General features: G+C 47.1%; 1 protein-coding gene across 1 annotated transcript; it reads right to left on the reverse strand.

The window, feature by feature from the left end:
• Positions 1 to 2,441: 2,441 nt before the first annotated feature.
• Positions 2,442 to 20,747, reverse strand: LOC119975000 (threonine-rich protein-like). Its single transcript, XM_038814427.1, has 6 exons — positions 20,565 to 20,747; positions 18,232 to 18,342; positions 14,348 to 14,488; positions 13,201 to 13,347; positions 9,675 to 9,794; positions 2,442 to 3,268 (listed from the first exon to the last, which is right to left on the reverse strand). The coding sequence occupies exons 1-6, from the start codon at positions 20,611 to 20,613 to the stop codon at positions 3,021 to 3,023; spliced, it is 816 nt and encodes a 271-aa protein (XP_038670355.1). The 5' UTR covers positions 20,614 to 20,747; the 3' UTR covers positions 2,442 to 3,020.
• Between the last annotated feature and the right edge of the window lie 442 nt (positions 20,748 to 21,189).

Here is a 21,189-nt window from a genome sequence, read left to right on the forward strand (position 1 = left end):
AGGTAAAATTGTATTGCATAGTATAGGACAATGTAGAGCCTAGTCATGGGTGCCCTGCTTGGTCAGAGAATGAAGACGAGGTGGTAATGTGATCCTTCACGCTTCGCATTGAGGATCACTAGGAGGGGGTGTAGCCACCTGGGGTGGCCACATCCCAATTACAAAATGGACACGTGCAGATAATGAAGGGAAAATTGGACAATGCTAAGAAAACAAACAGGTACAAGGTTTGTCTGTGGATTGACGTTTGCAGCTCCCAGACAAGACCGATACTGCAAAGCCATTAGCATACTAATGAGCTATCTCTGGGAATCAGGCTGCCACCCCTTTATTGGAGAAAATCAGTACAGATGGTTAGGATATGGCGCAATTAATTGGGGCCAAGTTCAAGGCCCGCCCAAATGTACGCGAAGCCCCTTTGGGGTATAAAGGAAGCCCCCCAAGCAAGAATCGTTCTTCTTGGCCTTGGCTCTCAGCAGCAAGAGACCTGCCTAGCAGCTGCACCAGACAAGTAAGTCCAAAGTCAATGCACGCAACGAGATAGACACTCCTAGCTACTATTCTGTACAAGTTCGATGCCAGCAGCCTCAGAACCGGACAACGGCCATTGTTCCTCTGACCCGAAGTTAAGTATAGGCTTTTAATAGTAGTGATAGTTTAGTGAGTAGAGTTTGTGCATGAGTATAATTAACTGTGTGTAAATAACTGTGTGTAAATAAATGAGCATTGATTTCGAACTTACTAACTGGTGTATCGAGTCTTTGATCAGTATTCGGTTTTGAACCTTGTAGCTGTATCGGAAAGATACCTTATGACTCTTGAGCAAGCATAATTAGAATTAAGGATGGCGACCATATTAACCATCATAAACAGAGTCAATTAAGGAGAGAGCAAATCGAGCAACACCAGGCAGCACTGCTGACTTGTGGCTCACTCTCTGGGAACATTGGAAGAACAGGACATCCCTCCTGGGCTCCAACGCGTCTAGAGCCTCCCAACGCAGCATCTCCAAATTTTGCAGCCTGTCTCCTAGGCGCCATTGTTGTGAGCTATCTGGTGTTGGCTGAGTAAGTTAGCGGTGAGGGGTAACTTTGATCTTGTTAGCGGGGGGCTGGCGAGCGCAGTCCCATGAATCAGCTGGCGAGCCTTCATTTGCGTCGAGAAGCCCTTGAGGCCTCGTTAAGTGGCCCAATAACGTTGAATTGTGTTGATTGCCTCACTGGGCTGAGTGCTGGGAAGCTCGCGGCAATTCCGCTCGCTACCACATTTAGAAATTTTCCCAGAAAATTGAGCCCAGAATCACAGAATCGCTTCAGCGCAGAAGGAGGCCATACGACCCATCGAGTCTGAACTGACACTCTGAAAGAGCACCTTTCCTCAGTCTACTTCCCCAACGTATCCTCGCAGCCCCACCCAACCTGCACATTTTTGTGCACTAAGGGGCAATTTAGAATGGCCAATCCACCTAACCTGGACATCTTTGGACTGTGGCGACATAATGGGATCGTGAGAACGAGAGCTACATAGATTAAGTTCCGATTTCCTCTCTGCAGTTTTTTTCTTATCTGTATAAAACAAACCAATTCTCTTTTGGAAAACACAATTGAACCATCCTCCACACAGCCTCAGGCAGTGAATCCCAAACCCTAACCACTCGCTGTCTTAACCCCATCGTCTTCAGTTGGTGTTTTCGAACTTTTTATGTTTCCATAGAACATATGTTCTATGTTAGAACATAGAAAGTAGAACATAGAAAGTTAACAGTGCAGCAGGAGGCCATTCGGCCTATCGAGTCTGCACTGACCCACTTAAGCCCTCACTTCCCCCTATCCCCATAACCCTTCCTAACCTTTTTGGTCACTAAGGGCAATTTAGCATGGGCAATCCACCTCACCTGCATGTCTTTGGACTGTGGGAGGAAACCGGAGCACCCGGAGGAAACCCACGCAGACCCGGGGAGAACATGCAGACTCCGCACAGACAGTGACCCAGCAGGGAATTAAACCTGGGACCCTGGCGCTGTGAAGCTATCCACTTGTGCTACCGCACTGCTACTCAAAACAGTTTTTCCCCGTGGCCTCTGTCCAGGCGAGTCACCATTTTCAAAAGAGCGACATAGTCCCATCCTGAATATTTTCTCCTATTTGGGGGGGGGGGGGGGGGGTCAGTCCGGCCGGGTTTAGAGTGGGGATGGAGGCTGTGGAAAGGCCGGAATCAGTAGACGAGGGAGTAAAACAGCACCCCCTTACTTTCAGAGGCAGTAAAATCTCGAGCGAGTTCCGCTTTTAATAGATTCGCCAATCCAACCCCAGCATGACTTGGCATTGTAAGTGGTCCCGGAAATAATAGAGGGAAAATTGTGGAGCTGATTGTAAACCTTCTGAGTTCATGTGAGGATTTAACACATTGACTGCCAACAGAATACCACGTGACAAGAAATGTTAGATCTGGGATAAATTTATTCGGTTGAAGGCAGGTTAAAATTACACTGAGTCAATTCCAGGCAGTCATTTACAGAAAACAAGGCAAGCAGTCTACTTTCCATATGGAATCTACATTTCTTTACTGGTAGTTTTCAATGTTATTGCCCGATTTACATATTCCTTTCTTATTATGTCTTGCCCCGCTGTCTTTGTAGCCTTGTCCTGTTGTGCACCTGTAAAATAAATCCTTTAAACGTCTCCCTGTTATGTCAGCAATCCACCTGCTGTCTCCCCTCACTCCCCTCATCTCAGTTCTCAATTGATACAAGCGTGTTTTTAAAATATTGTGATATTAATAAAGGTTCTGTGGTGCAGATCGATGCACAGATAAAGAAAAGAAATTCATTGTAATTCTTACGGACTGTTTAAACTCAAGAGACAAAGAAAGGACAGAATTATTCAATTAAAGGCTGTTACAGTTGCACATTAAAGAGGAGTAAGTACACCCCAGTCATGTTCAAACAGACACTCGGGACTCATCCAATCGCACTGAATGTCCGCAGTTGGAACAAACTCGATTCAGAGTCCCGTGTGTTTTCAGTCTGAACTCTCTCCGCTGTTACTCGACGCTGAACCACTTTCACTGCTACTTGGTGTGGTCGTGGTCGTGGTGGTCGGTGTCGTGGTTGTGGTGGTCGGTGTCGTGGTTGTGGTGATCGGAGCCGTGGTCGGGGTGGTCGGAGCCACGGTCGTGGTGATCGGAGCCGTGGTCGGGGTGGTCGGAGCCGTGGTCGGGGTGGTCGGAGCCGTGGTCGGGGTGGTCGGAACCACGGTCGTGCTGGAACCTGTAGATTGTAACATTGTAACAATTTCAGAGTTAGGGGAAAACAAGGAAAGTAGTTTGGTTAAGAAAGCCTTTGACCCCGAAATACAAACTCAAGGCTGGATTCTCAGTTTTCAGGCTATGTCGTGACGCCAGCATGAGAACAATGGGCCGCGATTCTCCGCAACCACGATGGGTGGGAGAATAGCGGGTGGTCCGCTCCCGCAGCTCCCGCAATTCTCCCCCCAAGATGGCGTGTCCGGTTTTCCGACACGCCGTTCGGAGAAACGCGGGCCGCCATTTTTCACGGCGGCCTGCCGTTGCCGACCTGTTCACGACAGCGGCAACCACACCTGGTCGCTGCTGTCGTGAACGTGGCGCGCCAGGTAAGTGTGGGGCCTACGGGGGGCAGATTGGGGAGCGAGCACCACCATCATGCTCGGGAGGGGACTGGCCCGCGATCGGTGCCCACCGTCTCAAGGGGACGCACTCTTTCCCCTCCGCCGCCCCGCAAGATCAAGCCACCACGTCCTGCAGGGTGGCTGAGTGGAATGACGGCAACCACGCATGCACGGTCCAACCCGCGCATGCGCGGCTGACATCATTAGGCACCGCTGCGGCATCATTCTTGGCGCGCCGGGCTTTGAAACCAGGGACAATGCCCAGCCGCCGTATTTCCCGGTACAGCCCCCCGTGTAGGGGAGAATAGGGGGCCGGAAGAGGCTTCCGACGACATCGTGAACCTCTCCAGGGTTCACGATGGCGTTGGGCCTTGCGGAGAATTCCGCCCATGGTGTTTTACAACTGAAAATTCAGCGCAAAACAGCCACAGATCCTGTGTTTGGCTGGGGGCTAGCATCAAATCAGCATAGAGCACCCAGCTCTAGCTGCTGATACGGCCAGAGAATTGCCGGGTCCGTGGCCGCACATGCGCACAATGGCGGCCTGCAGCACTTGAAACAGTGCAACATGGCACCGGCTGCAAGCAGATCCAGCCTGCCAAATAGTGCCTCCACTTTGGACAGCTCGCAATCCCCAGACCACCCCCAACAGTGCCCGAGCCACTGCCAAAGACCCTCTGTCCACGATCGGCTCTCCCCTGACTGTGGCAGTGCTGAGCTGACTCCACAGCCGCTAGGCCGAGTTCCCGACACAAAATAGCGTGAAAGACCCATGCCTTCGGAAACTCGGCTGGGCTGGGGCAGAGCATAGGGGGAGGGCCTCAGTCAACGTCCTGAGGCTGTTGATATGGCGTTTAGCGTACTCCCAGAGTATGCTGCCACCGATTTTGGCACGCACGTTGATTTTCTGGCCGAATGCCAAAAGCGATTTCCATGTTGACAACAGAGAATCTCACCCTCCATCTTTGATATCAATGAGACATTGCCGGAATTCCCCATTCATCGACATTCACTTTTCCCAATGACAGCGCACCCCTGCCAATGGGTTCCCCCCCCCCACCCCCACCCGCTGCTCCCAAGTATTGATAAGGATTGTCTTGCTCTCGAGGAAGTGGAGTGAATGTTCACCAGACTGATTCCAGGGGTTGCGGGACTATCATATAAGAACATAAGAATGAAGAGCAGGAGTAGGTCATCTGGCCCTCGAGCCTGCTCCACCATTCAATGAGATCATGGCTGATCTTTTTTGGACTCAGCTCCACTTTCCAGCCCGAACACCATAACCCTTAATTCTTCAAAAAACTATCTATCTTTTTCTTAAAAACATTTAATGAAGGACCCTCAACTGTTTCACTGGGCAAGGAATTCCATAAATTGACAACCCTTTGGGTGAAGAAGTTCCTCCTAAGCTCAGTCCTAAATCTACTTCCCCTTATTTTGAGTCTATGCCCCCAAGTTCTGCTTTCACCCGCTAGTGGAAACAACCTAACTGTATCTATTCCCTTCATAATTTTTTACATTGCTACAAGATCCCCCCCCCCCTTCTGAATTCCAACGAGTACAGTCCCAGTCTACTCAACCTCTCCTCATGATCCAACTCCTTCAGCTCTGAGATTAACTGAGTAAATCTTCTCTGCACACCCTCCAGTGCCAGTACGTCCTTTCTCAGGTAAGGAGACCAAAACTGAACACAATACTCCAGCGGTAGCCTCACTAACACATTATACAATTGCAGCATTACCTCCCTTGTATTAAACTCCATCCCTCTAGCAATGAAGGACAAAATTCTATTTGCCTTCTTAATTACCTGTTGCACCTGTAAACCAACTTTTTGCAACTCATGCACTAGCACATCCAGGTCTCTCTGCGCAGCGGCATGTTTTAATATTTTATCATTTAAATAATAATCCCTTTTGCTAATCTCACATTTGTCAACATTGTATTCCATCTGCCAGACCCTAACCCATTCACTGAACCTATCCAAATCCCTCTTTGCAGATTATACTAAGATTGGTGGAGTTGCAGATAGCGAGGAGGACTGTCAGAGAATACAGCAAAATATAGATAGATTGGAGAGTTGGGCAGAGAAATGGCAGATGGAGTTCAGTCTAGGCACATGCGAGGTGGAAGGTCCAATTCAAGAGCGGACTATATGGTCAATGGTAGAGTCCTGGGGAAAATTGATATACAGAGAGATCTAGGAGTTCAGGTCCATTGTACCCTGAAGGTGGCAACGCAGGTTGATAGAGTGGTCAAGAAGGCATACAGCATGCTTGCCTTCATTGGACGGGGTATTGAGTACAAGAGTCGGCAGGTCGTGCTACAATTGTATAGGACTTTGGTTAGGCCACATTTGGAATACTGCGTGCAGTTCTGGTCGCCACATTACCAGAAGGATGTGGATGCTTTAGAGCGGGTGCAGAGGAGGTTCACCAGGATGTTGCCTGGTATGGAGGATGCTAGCTATGAAGAAAGGTTGAGTAGATTAGGATTGTTTTCGTTGGAAAGACGGAGGTTGAGGGGTCCTGAGTCAGGTCTACAAAATTATGAGAGGTATGGACAGGGTGGATAGCAACAGGCTTTTTCCAAGTGTGAGGGTGTCAATTACAAGGGGTCATGATTTCAAGGTTAGAGGGGGAAACTTTAAGGGAGATGTGCGTGGAAAGTTTTTTTACACAGAGGGTGGTGGGTGCCTGGAACGCTTTGCCAGCGGAGGTGGTAGGGACGGGCACGATAGCATCATTTAAGATGCATCTAGACAGATATATGAACGGGCTGGGAACAGAGGGAAGTAGATCCTTGTAAAATAGGCGACAGGTTTATGTAAAGGATCTGGATCGACGCAGGCTGGGAGGGCCAAAGGGCCTGTTCCTGTGCTGTAATTTTCTTTGTTCTCTGCCGACTTCCAGTAACCTCTGCACTTTTTGCTTTACCACTCATCTTAGTGTTGTCTGCAAACTTGAACACATTGCACTTAGTCCACAACTCCAAACCATCTATGTAAATTGTGAATTGTGGGACCAACACTGAACCGTGAGGGACACCACTAGCTACTAATTGCCAACCAGAGAAACTGTCATTAATCCTTACTCTTTTCTTTGCATTCTATTAATTAACCAATCCTCTGTGCATGCTACTACTTTACCCTTAATGCCATGCATCTTTATCTTATGCAGCAATCTTTTGTGTGGCACCTTGTCAAAAGCTTTCTGGAAATCCAGATATACCATATCCATTGGATCTACCGCACTGGTACTGCCCTCAAACAATTCCACTAAATTAGTTCGGAACGACCTGCCCTTAATTAACCCATGCTGCGTCTGCCCAATGGGACAATTTCCTATCCACATGCCTCTCTATTTCTTCCTTGATGACAGATTCCAGCATCTTCCCTACTACCAAAGTTAAGCTAACTGGCCTATAATTACCCACTTTTTTTGCCTACCTCCTTTTTTCAACAGTGGTGTCATGTTCGCTCATTTCCAATCTGCCATGACCACCCCAGAGTCGAGTGAGTTTTGGTAACTTATCACTAGTGCATTTGCAATTTCCCTAGCCACCTCTTTTAGCACTCTGGGATGCATTCCATCAGGGCCAGGAGACGTGTCTACCTTTAGCCCCATTAGCTTGCCCATCACTACTTCGTGATAAATGGCGAAGCAGGCTCGAAGGGCCAAAAGGCCTTTTCCTGCTCCTATCTTCTATGTGTCTATGTAAGCAGCAGGAGGCTAGAATCCCGCGACCAGCGAAGGGCGCATCACAGAGAAACACGCAGCAGGGGAACGTAGAATCCCACCTACTTGGCTATTTTAATCATTATTGTGTGATGATGCAGGTTTAATCAGCACTTTCACAGGAAACAATCGTCTGCAGTGATGAAATTGAATTCTATATTAATTCTGAGTGCAAGATATTTCAGTCCAACACAATTGATTTCCATATTAAGTTTGAGAGTGGCGCATTATCAGGCAATAATCTTATGCTTAAACGAGTCGATTACAATTGTAAGAACAAGAGTGCTGGTTGCTTGATTAAGCAATTGACATGATAGATAAAACGTGGGTAAATCCTGAAGGAACAACTCAAACCTGTTCACAGGAATTGTGAAAGGAATCTGAGTGGGAAACATTCATCCTTGGCTCATTGGGAAGTTAAGGAAGATTTCTCGTGTGACGAAGAATGAAGTGAGTTTGAGGATTGGAAATGTTTTAGAAACTAACAAATGGCGATTTTAAAAAGTTGATGAAGTAGGAAAAAAAATAACATGAAAGTGAACCCCGCCAGGAATATAAGCATCATGTTAAGAGGTTTATTATGTTTTTTTTTTAAATTGGCACCAGAACAAGGTTGAGTATTCCTAATGTAAACGCTGGCCCCGTGGAAGCAGAGACGGGACCAATTAAGCAGGGCGGTGGAATTCTACCAGCATGATAAAGATGCTGCTGAGTTGTGGCATTTCCTGTTTTCATTTCCGATGTCTAGCTTCCGAAGTATTTTGTTTTTATCTATGCCACGACCCAACCCCCCCCCAATCGGATTTAGGCGCTGCTGCAATTCTTTCCTGGAGCTCTCAGGAGTGAAATTCTGGAGTTGTGCAAGCCAGACACGACGGGCGCGATTCTCCGCAAATGCAGAGAGTCGTGAAGGCTGCCGTGAACCCGGCCGTGTTTCCCGGCAGCCTCCGCGCCCCCTGTCGGGACCCGATTCTGCTCCCCGGTCGGGGCTAGCAGCGGGGCCCCGTGAACCTCGGCATCGCAGGCTTAGCGAACTTCGCTATGCCCGTGCGCCAAAGTTAACGGCGGCTGACGCGCACAATGACATCAGCCGCGCATGCGCGGATTGGATGGCTCCAACCTGCGCATGCGCGGATGACGTCATCACACATGTGTGTGAAACCCGCACATGCGCGGGCCGGTATGCCCCTCAGCCGCCCCACGGACTGATCCAGCGGGGCGGCGGAGGAACAAAGAGTGCACGGGGTTCGGACCCGCTGCCCGCGATCGGTGGGCACCGATCGCGGGCCCATGGCACCCTTGGCACGGCCGTGCCAATCGGTGCCATGGTTCCCCAGAACGGCACTTTGCGGCCGTTTTCACGAATAGTGAGAGCAGGTGTGTTGCCGTTCGTGAAAATGGCCGTAAAGGCCTGGGAAATCGGCCCATCGGCTAGGGGAGAATCGCTGCTCAGCGTAAAAAAACGACGAGCAGCGATTCGTGTCGGGGGGCGGCCGTGGTGGGGGGGAGAATAGCGGGAGGTCGGGGAAAATGTCGGCAAGGCCCTCCCACTATTCTCCGACCCGTCGTGGGGGGCGGAGTATTGCGCCCGGCAGGAGGCCAGTGTTTTCGTGAAGGGCAGTGGTGAGCCGTATGTGCGGCAAACCCACACTTCAAGATTTGTTAGTGAATTCAAAAACTCGTGAGCTGTCGTGAGGGACATACCCCATGAGCAGCAGCCTTGGCTTCAGAACTGACAAAACCGCACCCCCCCCACCCCAAGTTGTATATGCTCCATCATTGAGCAGCTTAAAGGTAAACATTCTGAGAAAACTGTTAATTATTTGATGGGATGGAATGTTAAAGATTATTTTAGAGGAAAGCGGCGCAGTGGCGTTCACTACGTTATAAAGTTTGGGATAACAGGCCGAGTGTGCTGCTTCACTCGAACGAATCAATCTGCAGAATGACCAAGATCTGAGAACAGTAAGAAGTCTTACAACACCAGGTTAAAGTCCAACAGGTTTGTTTCAAACACTAGCTTTCACATGAGGAAGGAGCAGTGCTCCGAAAGCTCGTGTTTGAAACAAGCCTGTTGGACTTTAACCTGGTGTTGTCAGACTTCTTACTGTGCTCACCCCAGTCCAACGGCGGCATCTCCACATCAAGATCTGAGAAGGGAAGGAATATTTCAGAATTATCTGTCCACCCATCAAAGGGCTATTTTGAACAGAAGGGAGTTTGCAATTCCAGCACGCTATCTGCTCCTCGTGCCCAACACTGAGACACACCATTGCAAAAATGTCGTCATTACCTGTTGCAGCGCTACATTGGGTCCCTCCAGGCAATGATATGAGAAATTCTCCCAAAGCAGGTGTCCCGGTGCAAAGAGTCGCAGTCGCACATCCTTTGAAGACAATTGCCTGAGAGGGGGCTGGAAACAGAAAACATGTACAGTACAGCTGGCCGCTAGAACAGGTACAGATCAGATCAAGTAGCGTGCGAAATAGTTGGATTTCTATGTCGTTCCAAAAGCTCCGTAAGCAATTATGTTTTTTTGCGCCCATCTTTCTTTACATTATTTCACCAATTGCATTAACTGGCCATACCTGCTCTCCGTCCCTCATCTAATTATGTACCAGTTATTCCGCTGTCCCTTTAATCTCATGGGTTCTGATCTTCCTTTCAGGATTTCTTTTACATTCTCCCAGTGTCTCGGACAAACCAAAGATGGGCAGGATAGGTGGATTGGCCACGCTAAATTGTCCCTTGGAGGAAAAAACGAATTGGGCACTTTTGTTTTGTCCTCAATGCCTCTCCATACATTTTCAGCATCTCATATGCAGCTGATATTTGTTTCCGACACACCTCTCTGTGGAAACGCATCGTTGGTGAAGCGGTGCCCAGAGTTACATCCCCTGAATTACAGCCACCTTCAATGGGATTTCAGCAGATTGCACTTTCAAATGTAGATTTAGGTTTCAGTAAAGTTTTCAGGTGACCAGAAGTTTTTTTTCACCCCCAGTGCCGGAAGAAGTTGCAGCAAGAACAAACATTAATGGCATAACCAGTGGTGAATGGGTTTGGTCGAAAATTAAGCACTGGCACTCGGTTGGAATAGCATCCCAACAATGCAGAGGGAGCACATTGGGCCCATTAAATCTGCACCAACCCAACAAAAGTGCATTCCACCGAGCCCACACACCTGCCCTATCCCTGTGTCACAATCTTCTTGCTAGCTGCTGCAACACATATTTCCGTTTGAAGACCAGGCCAGATGTCCCCTTTGGTTCCGCCGCTGAGCCTATGATATCAGTTTGATAGGCTTGGCAAGCAGCAGATTGGTGAATGCAAAACTTTTATTCATCTCATATTGTTGTCTGTGATTGGTGAAGCCATTCAGAATCTGCTGGGAGGAAGGTGAGTCATCTGAAGAGCTCCATTTTGTCTTCAGTTTTGAGAAACATTTTCTTTCACTGGCAGGGTATTTTAGAAACTACCAATCAGACCAGTGAAGGCTCTTGTTTACAAGACACAACAAAAACAGAACTCTGCCAGAAATCGCAGGAATGAGAAAGGGCAAGCCATTTTTCGACAAGTCTGTAACATTCTAACTCTGTCAAGGGCTGGGAGGAGCTCAAATTGAAGCTTAAACTGATAGCATTCTTTATAATACACCTGGAGTCTGTACAGAAAATCAGCCAAACTATTGGTAACATGTGGCACAGTGACTGTGCGGCGCTGAGGACCCAGGTTCGAATCCCGGCCCTGGGTCACTGTCCATGTGGAGTTTGCGCATTCTCCCCATGTCTGCGTGTGTTTCATTCCCACAACCGAAAGATGTGCAGGTTAGGTGGATTGGCCATGCTAAATTGCCCCTTAATTGGGAAAAAATTAATTGGGTACTCTAAATTTGGAAAAAAAAATCAGCCAACTAAACATCTGCAAACCATCCGATTTAAAGCCCGGTAATATCTCTGATGTGGAGATGCTGCCATTGGACTGGGATGGGCACAGTAAGAAGTCTTACAACACTAGGATAAAGTCCAACAGGTTTATTTGGAATCATGAACTTTCAGAGCGCAGGTCCTTTATTAGGTGAGTGAAGAGGAAGGTCACACAAACACAGACATATAGACAAAGCCAATGATGCAAGATGACACTTTGCAGGTAATTAAGTCTTTACAGGTTCAGAGAGCGGTCCTGCAACTGGAGAGAGAGGGCTTTGACAAAGAGTCATCGGACTCAAAACGTTAGCTCTTTTCTCTCCTTACAGATGCTTCCAGACCTGCTGAGATTTTCCAGCATTTTCTCGTTCGAGAGAGGGATAATCACAGGTTGAAGAGGTGTGAGTTGTCTCAAACCAAGGCAGCACAGCACAGGGCAGCATGGTAGCATTGTGGATAGCACAATCGCTTCACAGCTCCAGGGTCCCGGGTTCAATTCTGCCTTAGGTCACTGTCTGTGCGGAGTCTGCACATCCTCCTGGTGTGTTTGTGGGTTTCCTCCGGTTTCCTCCCACAGTCCAAAGATGTGCAGGTTAGGTGGATTGGCCATGATGAATTGCCCTTAGTGTTCAAAATTGCCCTTAGTGTTGGGTGGGGTTACTGGGATAGGGTGGAGGTGTTGACCTTGGGTAGGGTGCTCTTTTCAAGAGCCATTGCAGACTCGATGGGCCAAATGGCCTCCTTCTGCACTGTAAATTCTATGAAGACAGTTCCTCAGTTCACAGGATTTCACAAGCTCAGGCCAGATGGGGAGTGATTAAATGTCGTGAGAAATGAATCCAAGATCCTGGTCAACAATTCACACCTCTTTAACCCGTGATTATCCCTCTCTCCAGTCACACCATCTGGACCTGTAAAGCCTTAATTACCTGCAAAGCCTTGCATTCAAAGTATCATATTGCATCACTGGCAATGTTTATATATGCTGCGTTTGTGTAACCTGTCTCTTCACTCACCTGATGAAGGAGCTATGCTCCAAAAACTCATGATTCCAAATAAACCTGTTGGACTCTAACCTGGTGTTGTTAGACTTCTTACAGTAATATCTCAGTGGCAGAGGCTCCATCAGGTGGTAGAGGGCTGGAAGCGTATCCTGTGCAAATCTTCACCTGCTGGTAGAAGGTCAGAATTGCACCTACCTGAAACTCGTGTGAAACGCCATCCAGCAGTCAAGTAAAATAACTTGGCGGACCTGAAACTTGAATGAATCTATTCTCCAGAGGCCACAAACACAGTAGCTAAGATTAATCGCAGACTTTTTCCTTTAAGCTCAGTTTTTTTTAAATGCTCCCCTACCCATACCGTGTTTCTGTCTTGTGTGCGTCTGAGTGGGGTGGGGGACAAAGTTTGGGGATTATGTACATGGATAGACCATTTTCTTGTTATTTTTTTACATATTCATCTTTTCCTCTTATAGTAAACAGTTTGTTAATGTTTTACTTATAAATCTGGTGGCTGTAACTTATTGGAGCAATCGCGGCTAAAGGTCATAGGAAAAGACAAATTATTAGTTCAGTCGCTTATGTTGGCACTCTGGAGTCTGTGGACTGACCACTCACTAGCCCAAGATGTTGTAACACATGGTCAATACACCGAACCTGCATCTACGGATGCTGATGGGCAACTTAGCATGGCCAATCCCCATAACGTGCAGATCTTTTGGACTGTAGAAGGAAACCAGAGCACCCAGAGGAAACCCATGTAGATATGGGAGACTACACAGACAGTCACCCAACATGGGTCCCTGGTACTGTGAGGCAGATACTAACCACTCTGCACCCTGCCTCCCCGAATATAGAGATCAGATAATGGGAAGATAATTGCTGAACATACCGGTGATGAACTGAGTGCCAGTTGCATTCAAACACTGATTCTCTGTGCCCACACACTTCACTTCTCTCAGATTCATCGTGCAATCCGCCTCGGTAGTGCTGGAACATCCCATACATGTCAGTCCATTTTCGTTTGTATTTTCAGGATCTGGAATGAGAAGCAAAGTAAACAGCTGGCAGGGTGGTAACTGGAGGAGCATGCTTTCATTTGTGGAGTAATTCAGCCAGGTAGTTAGCGTGTGGCCAGTGGTTAGTTAGTGTCAGATTTTCACGGGGGGATTGGGTGGCCAATGTAATAATAATCACTTATTGTCACAAGTAGGCTTCAATAAAGTTGCTGTGAAAAGCCCCTAGTCGCCACATTCCAGCGCCTGTTCGCGGAGGCTGGAGCAGGTATTGAAAGCACGCTGCTGGTCTTGTTCAACATTACAAGCCAGCTGCCTTAGCCCACTGTGCTAAACCCAGCCCCTGTGGCCTGGGTTGTTCAGTGGTGGTAGCTTAGGCATTTAATGAGGCTCACATGGTTAGTGGGGTGATTTGGTCAGGTATCAGCGTGTGGGCAAGTTGTTTACTCTTGGGATTGGATAGTCAGAGAGAGCTGGGATGGTTGGTGATGGTGTGTGAGCTTTGGCCTTCAGTATGGCTCAGGTATTTAGTTGGCTGATTTGGCCAGATGGTAAGCTGGGGTGAGATATTCACTGGTGAGATTATGTTGTCAGTGGGGGCTAGAATGGTCGGTGATGCTGATTCGGCCAGGCGGTCAGCTTGTGGGTCAGTGGTCAGTTGGGAAATTGTGTAGTCAATGGCGATTTGACCAGGTGATCAGCATGTGGGTTGTTGGTGGGGGGGGTGAATGGGTTCGCAACGCTAGATGGGCATAGTTGGTGGGTGGGAGGTTAGACAAAAATGCAATTGGCACTATCACTGAATCAGATTTTTGGATGGGAAAGGCACAAGCTCGACCACAGGAGGTTCCAAGATGATGAAATTGAGAGAGTTGAAGAGTTTTGGAGAGGGAATCCACCCGGTTAAGGAGCTTAAAAACAGCCAGCAACAGTGTAGCGATGATAACAGGGTATGTGCAAGAACACCCAGCAATTACACAAACGCATTGACTCTCAATTACAGTATCACACAGGAAGCACTACCTGGCGTTAGCTGGGTATTACAGCAGTCAGTTGTACAAAACTTGATTATGTTGGAGAATCTTAATCCACCACCACTGTTAAATGATACTGCTGTAGACGTTTCTTCACATCCTTGCTGAAGAGTTGACCTTGCTGAAATCGCTGTAATGAAATACAGATGAGTTGAAGCTTGACAAATAATCCTACTTTTTTTGGAATTTGTTCAATATGATAAGGTGGAGAAAACAATTTCTGTCCTGCAACTGAGCCCAGGAGAAAATAGGAGGTATTCCTGTCTGCTTCTATTGCCAGCAGAGCGCAGACCCCACTGTCGTCAAGAGTCTGAGTGACAGATTAGTGTTTTTATAATTGTAAATTTAAGTGTTTTTTTCCCCAATAAAAGAACAATTTTGGTTGGCCAATCCACTGACCCTGCACATCTTTGGTTTGTGGGGGTGAGACCCAGACACGGGGAGAATGTGCAATCTCCACAAGGGCAGTCTTTTGGGATCAACCTCGGATCCTCGACACCATGAGGCAGCAATGGTAACAACTGAGTCACCGTGCTGCATGTTTTTTTAAAATAATAATGGTAATGGTTTCAGAACAGTTATGGTGCTTCTTCAAATTTGCGAACTTTCCATCCTTTCAAAAGACCGTCACAGATCGACCTTTCGTTCCCCCCTCTCCATTTCTTCTCACCTTGTCCATGCAGCACCCTCGGAAACCATCTTTCCCCTTGCTCCTGCTGCTCATGGGGCTCCCATTTACAATTTTCACCTGCTCTGCTGGGCAAGGGTTCACTGTGCTAACAGAATCATAGAGTCCCACAGTGCAGGAGGTCAATTTGTCCAACAAATCTGCACCGACCCTCCGGAAGGGCTCTCTAGTTCACTCCCCTATCCAGCCCCATAACCCAACTTACACATTCATGGACACTAAGGGGCAATTCAGCATGGCCAATCCACCTAACCTGCACATCTTTGAAATGTGGGAAGAAACAGGAGCACCTGGAAGAAATGGTGAGAACTTGCAAACTCCATACAGTCACTCAAGGCTGGAATTGTACCTGAGCCCCTGGCGCTTTGAGACTGCAATACTAACCACTGTGCCACTTTGTCCTTGAGGGTTTTTTCAAGGCAGAGCCATTTATATTCTTGATGAATAGGAGGGGGGAAGCTAGAATTGTGGAGGTTTGGTTACAATCCATTCTATCACGATCTTATGGACTGGTGAGGCAGGCTGGAGAGGCCACGTGGCCTGGTCTTAATTGATATGTTTACGCCGTTTCATTGAGCACTGCTGAAAACTTGGGGAAAACTGTGATGTCAAGTTGATGAGATGACCTTGTGAGCCAAGAATGATCCTGTGGACATCAGTGAAGGAGATCTTCCCCACCTTGGCCAGAATGCCCGGCGTTGTGATTCAATTTTCTTACCAACAGCTCACCCTTGACGGCAGGTCTCATGGTGGCATGGGTTGATTGGTTCTTAATCAATAAGGAAATCAGGGGTTCTGGGGAGAAGGCAGGAGAATGGGGATGAGAATGATAACAGCCATGATTGAATGGCCGTGCAGACTTGATGGGCCATGTGGCCTAATTCTGCTCCTATGTCTTATAGTTTTATGATTTCAATGGGAGATCCCATTGACAATCGGGGCAAAGGTAGAATATCGGCACCAGCGAATGGTGTGCAGCCGGGAAAGATGTGGCTGGCGGACTGGAGAATCCCGCCCATGTGGTCTATTGGAGAATCTTGAACACAACGATACAGCTTCAAGACATTTGCAAATTAGATATTTTTTAATTTATTGCATCAGATCGTTGTGATTTTTAATAAAAATTTCAAACTCCGGTAGCTGAGTGTTCCCCGTCGTGAGTAAAAGTTTAGGTAATCATACTCAAGATATTCCATGGAATCAAGGAATACGGGGATTGAGATGTGAAGTGGAGGAGGTTAGCATTCATCCAGTCATGGCCAACTGAGAAATTCTGCAGAAATTGCCAAAATGACACGTTCTATCTGCAACATGCCAAATCCACAAACCGCTACAAACACACCTTCAGCATAAAATTAAAGCAAATAATTGCGGATGCTGGAATCTGGAACTAAAACAGGAAATGCTGGAAAATCTCAGCAGGTCTGACAGCATCTATGGAAAAGAAACAGCTCACATTTTGAATCTGGTTGACTTCATCAGAGTCAGAAAGAACTGGAAATTGAATGAGAATTATACTGTAGTGGTAGTGGGGATGGGGGGGGGGGGGGGGGGGGGCGGGGGGAAGAAAATCATTAATGGTTGGATAGAGGCCCATTGATAAGTGGAGACTGGGGTGAGATTGACAAAGATGATTTGGCCTAAAAGGCAAAGGGAATATAAATGGTGGTGATCTTGGATGATGAGAGTGGCATATTTCGAGATCAGATGTGTTAAAAAGAAGACAAAGGTGAGCAGTGTTTCATAGGCCTATTTGGATTTGGGAACAGATGGCCCCAGGGCATGGGTGGCTGGGGTTGGAGATGGTGATAAGGGAAAATCAGGAATTAAAGGGGATGAAAACTGAATCAATGGAAGAAATGAAAATGAAGTCGAAGAAATAAAAAGTGAGTGGTGAAGATGGAGGAGAGAGTTCACTGGATTGATTCAGAGATGAGGGGTTTGTTTTATGAAACGATTGAGCAATAAAGGCCTTTACTCTCTCGAGTCTTGAAGAATGGGAGGAGATCTAATTGAGGTATACAAGACGATAAAAGGTATTGACAAATTAAATGTAGAGTGGATACTTCCTCTTATGGGGCAATGTAGAACAAGAGGTCATCTTTTTAGGATAAAGGGGAGCAGATTTAAAACAGACGAGGAGAAATTATTCACCTCAAAGGATCATAGATCTGTTGAATTCATACGCCCAGAGTGCAGTGGATGCCGGGAGAATAAATTTAAGGAGGAGATGGGTTGAAGGGTTATTGAGAATGGACAAGAAAGTGGCTTTGAGGCCGAGCCATGATAGTCTTGAATGGTGGAGTGGCCTTATGATGGCTGAATTTCCTACTCCTAGTTCTTACAGAACATTGAAATAGACCACAAGACTTTTTTGGCTCTGCGTCAATTCTTTACACACACACACACACACACACACACACACACACACACACACACACACACAATGCAGTGCCCTGACCCCCTTACTTGCAAGATGTTCCATTTTTTAAACATTTTTCCAATCAAGGGCAATTTAGTGTGTCAAATCCACCGACCCAGCACATACTTGGGTTGTGGGGGTGAGACCCACGCAGACACAGGGAGAATGTGCAAACTCCACATGCACAGTGACCAGGGGTTCGGGGGAACCAAACCCTGGTCATCAGCACCGTGAGGCTTCAGTACAAACCACTGCACCAGCGTGCCATCCCACTGCATCACCGTGCCACCCCACTGCATCACCGTGCCACCCTGCAACAAGTTCCTTTTTAATTACTTAGCCAATTCAATTTTGAAATTGATTATTGATTCTGTGCTAATACTCTCTGGGATTGGGAATTCAGGATTGTAGAAATTTGCTCTTCTTAAATAAATCTGTCTCCTGGTCTCACCTTTGTTTCCCTGGCTTAAAATTGATCATTTTTGTGTGCCTTTCTGACACTAGAACTAATTTATAGTGATATAGTTCATCCAGAAACTTTGAAAACATCTCCGATAGCAAGGCAGATTTCTGGTCCCCCAACACTCCATACATTGTACTAATAGACTGCACAACATACTGTCTGAGCTTCATTCATGGTTTATACATTACTATAGATGGGTTACCAACCTAGGAAGAGTGAACATGTCTCTAAATTCAGAAAATCACATTTTCATACAATATTGAAATGTTTTTTTTTGTTCTTTATGATGAGTAGCATTACCTGTTCTTAATATGGTTGAAGTCGTTTGGCATCTATTGACCGTAGCCACACAAGTAGTGTTCGTCGGATTGCAGGTACTGCCAGAACATAGCTTGCAGATCAAAGGTTGCACTGTTTAAAAAAAAAGAAAGAAATTCTCAGGCTTTTCAAATGCGGAGCTCTCAAGATGATAGTCCCTCGAGCCCTTCGAACCATGCAATCTCTACCCAGGCCCACCCTATCCCACAGCCCCACCTAGCCAGCCCATCTCTGGACACTAAGGGGCAATTCAATATGTCCAATTCACCTAACCTGCACATCTTCTGACTGTGGGAGGAAACAGGAGCACCTGGAAAAAATCAATGCAGCCACGTTCACACACAGTGTCCGCCAAGATTGGAATTGAAACCAGGTGCCTCGTGTGGGGAGGCATCAGTATGAACCACTGTGCCACTGAACCCACCCATTGTTTAGGGTGACCATTTGTATTGCAGTTATTTGAGCTTACAGAACACACCTTCAGTCAACTGGTCACAGCTATTCAATACATTTGACCAATACTACATTTTTAAAAATGTTTTTATTGTAGTTTTTTCATTGTATATAATGTACAATAGACAAGGGCATGTGTATTGGGTACAATATACAAGAACTACCATTGGTATCTGCTCCCCCTCCCACTCTTTTTTGTTGTTGCATTAAATAGGTCTTATACACAGTTGGTGATTGTCTACTATTTACATACTTGTGGTTCTTTCCCCTTCCCCTCCTTTGTCTATTGGCTATTCTCTCTCCTCCCCATTTCATAGAATTAACATGCAGATCAAGGACATTCAGCCCATCGGTTCTGCACTGGCTCTTGGAAAGAGCACCCTACCCAAGCCTACACCTCCACACTATCCCCATAACCCAGCAACCCCACCCAACACTAATGGCAATTTTGGACACAAGGACAATTTAGCATGGCCAATCCACCTAACCTGCACATCTTTGGATTGTGGGAGGAAACCGGAACACCTGGAGGAAATTCACATACACATGGCGAACGTGAAGTCTCCACACAGACAGTAACCCAAGCTGGGAATCTAACCTGGGACCCTGGAGCTATGAAGCCATTATGCTAACCACTATGCTACCAAACTTGCAAAGCAATTTGTGTTTCTTTAGGGGTTCTGTTCTTTGCGGCTGTGCTCTCAGCTCCCTATTGTCTTTTACAGCCATTCTTCAGCCTCCCCCTCCTCTGTTTCCCGCTGTCTCGTGGCTCCTGTGTGTCGTCCCCCCCCCCCCCTCCTCTCACAGGCATGGCTCTACCCATTTACCACCACAACCTTGAACATTTCCTCAAAGAAGGCTGGCCACAGTGTGGGTCATACCCTGCACATTTGTCCTCCACCTCCCGAAAGAACCTGCTCATTCGATTTCTTGTCAGGTGTGCTCTGTGCACCTGTCAGCTGCATGAGGCTAAGCCTTGCACAAGTGGAGGTGGAGTTGGCCCTGTTCATGGTCCCCAGTCTAATTCCATCCTTGTTTCTTCCTCCTGTATTCCCGTTTTTTGTCCAGTGGGGAGCACACCCATTCTAAGTTGTCTGTGGAGAGCATGCCCTTGTCCATACAGGTCACTGCAGTTCCCTGCTCTCAAATTACCTACATCCAGTGGCACCTCTAGGGCACCTCGGGGTCTATGGGTCTCCTTGTGGAGAAATTGCTCAACCTGTAGGTGTCGGAGTTCATTCGCGTTAGTAGCAGCAGTCTGTGAGTTCCTCTAAAGTTGCTAGCCTGTTATCTGTGTAGAAGCCCCTAACAGTCAGTGTTCCTCTGTCCTGTCTCTATCTCTTAAAAGATCGAGCCTAGCATAGCTGCGCAAACTTATGGTTGCCTCAGACGGGGACCATGGTGGACATTCGCTCAAACCTGAGTGCTGCCTCATCTGGTTCCAGGTTCGAAGCGTGGCTACCACCACTGGTTTTGCTGAGTGTTTTTCAGGTCGAGATAGGAGCGCTGCCTTGGCTAGGGCCTGGAGGGTCATCCTTGTGTAGGAGCTCTCCTCCATCCTCACCTATTCCTTCACTGTTTCCTCCATCGCTTACCTGGTAGCACTGTAGGTTTAGGAGGGCCAGGCCCCCCAATCTTTCTTCTTTTCTGCAGGACTTTTTGGGGAACCTTGGGTTCTTCTCCCTTCCCCTCCCGTATCCCCACACTCGTCTCTCGCTCTCCCCAACACTTTACTCCATCGGGAATCTTTGTTCTGGGTGATAGGTAGGAATATGGTAGACCCCACTGTACATTTTAGACAACTATTGTCTTATCCATCAACGCCAGCGTGATACTACTTTTAAAAAAGACAACAGCCTCACCTTCAATTAGAGATGAACAGGCGATGGCAAGAACAAACAACAGCCTCATTTTCTTTTCTGCCTTGCTGCACTTCGCACAGATAGTACTGATCTGTCAGCAAACAGCCTTCTTTCTGTAGCGGACGTCGGTAATCTGCACAACGATGGCCTGAGGTAAACTTTAGCTCTAACGCTTCCCATGTTACTGTTGCCCTTATATACCAATAGGTTAGCATAATAAGTGACGTGACACGCCTCCAACCTTACAGCCAAATTACAGGTGGAAGAGAATTACCTGATTCACAGGTAATTACATTCCTCAATAATTCTGCTGCAGTTATATCTATGGAGATGTCGGATAGTCTGTAAAATGATAATGCCTGATCATTGTTGACAGCAGAAAACAAACAGACATAACAATGAACAGCAAATATAAAGGCAAAACACCCCACCGACTTGTTGACATTCGTGGCACCGGTTGGGATATTATAGGATGCGGGGACTTGTCATGAGAGAGAGAGAGATGAAGACTCGCTGGGATATTTAATGGTCTGTGGGATGATCATGAGAGTAGGTTGCGAATAAGGATAGTAGATTAAATTGGATGAAACATAGGCAAGTGAACATTCGAACAACTAAATCACAT

Source organism: Scyliorhinus canicula, chromosome 12, assembly GCF_902713615.1.
Source record: "Scyliorhinus canicula chromosome 12, sScyCan1.1, whole genome shotgun sequence".
In the NCBI taxonomy this organism is placed as follows: Eukaryota; Metazoa; Chordata; class Chondrichthyes; order Carcharhiniformes; family Scyliorhinidae; genus Scyliorhinus; species Scyliorhinus canicula.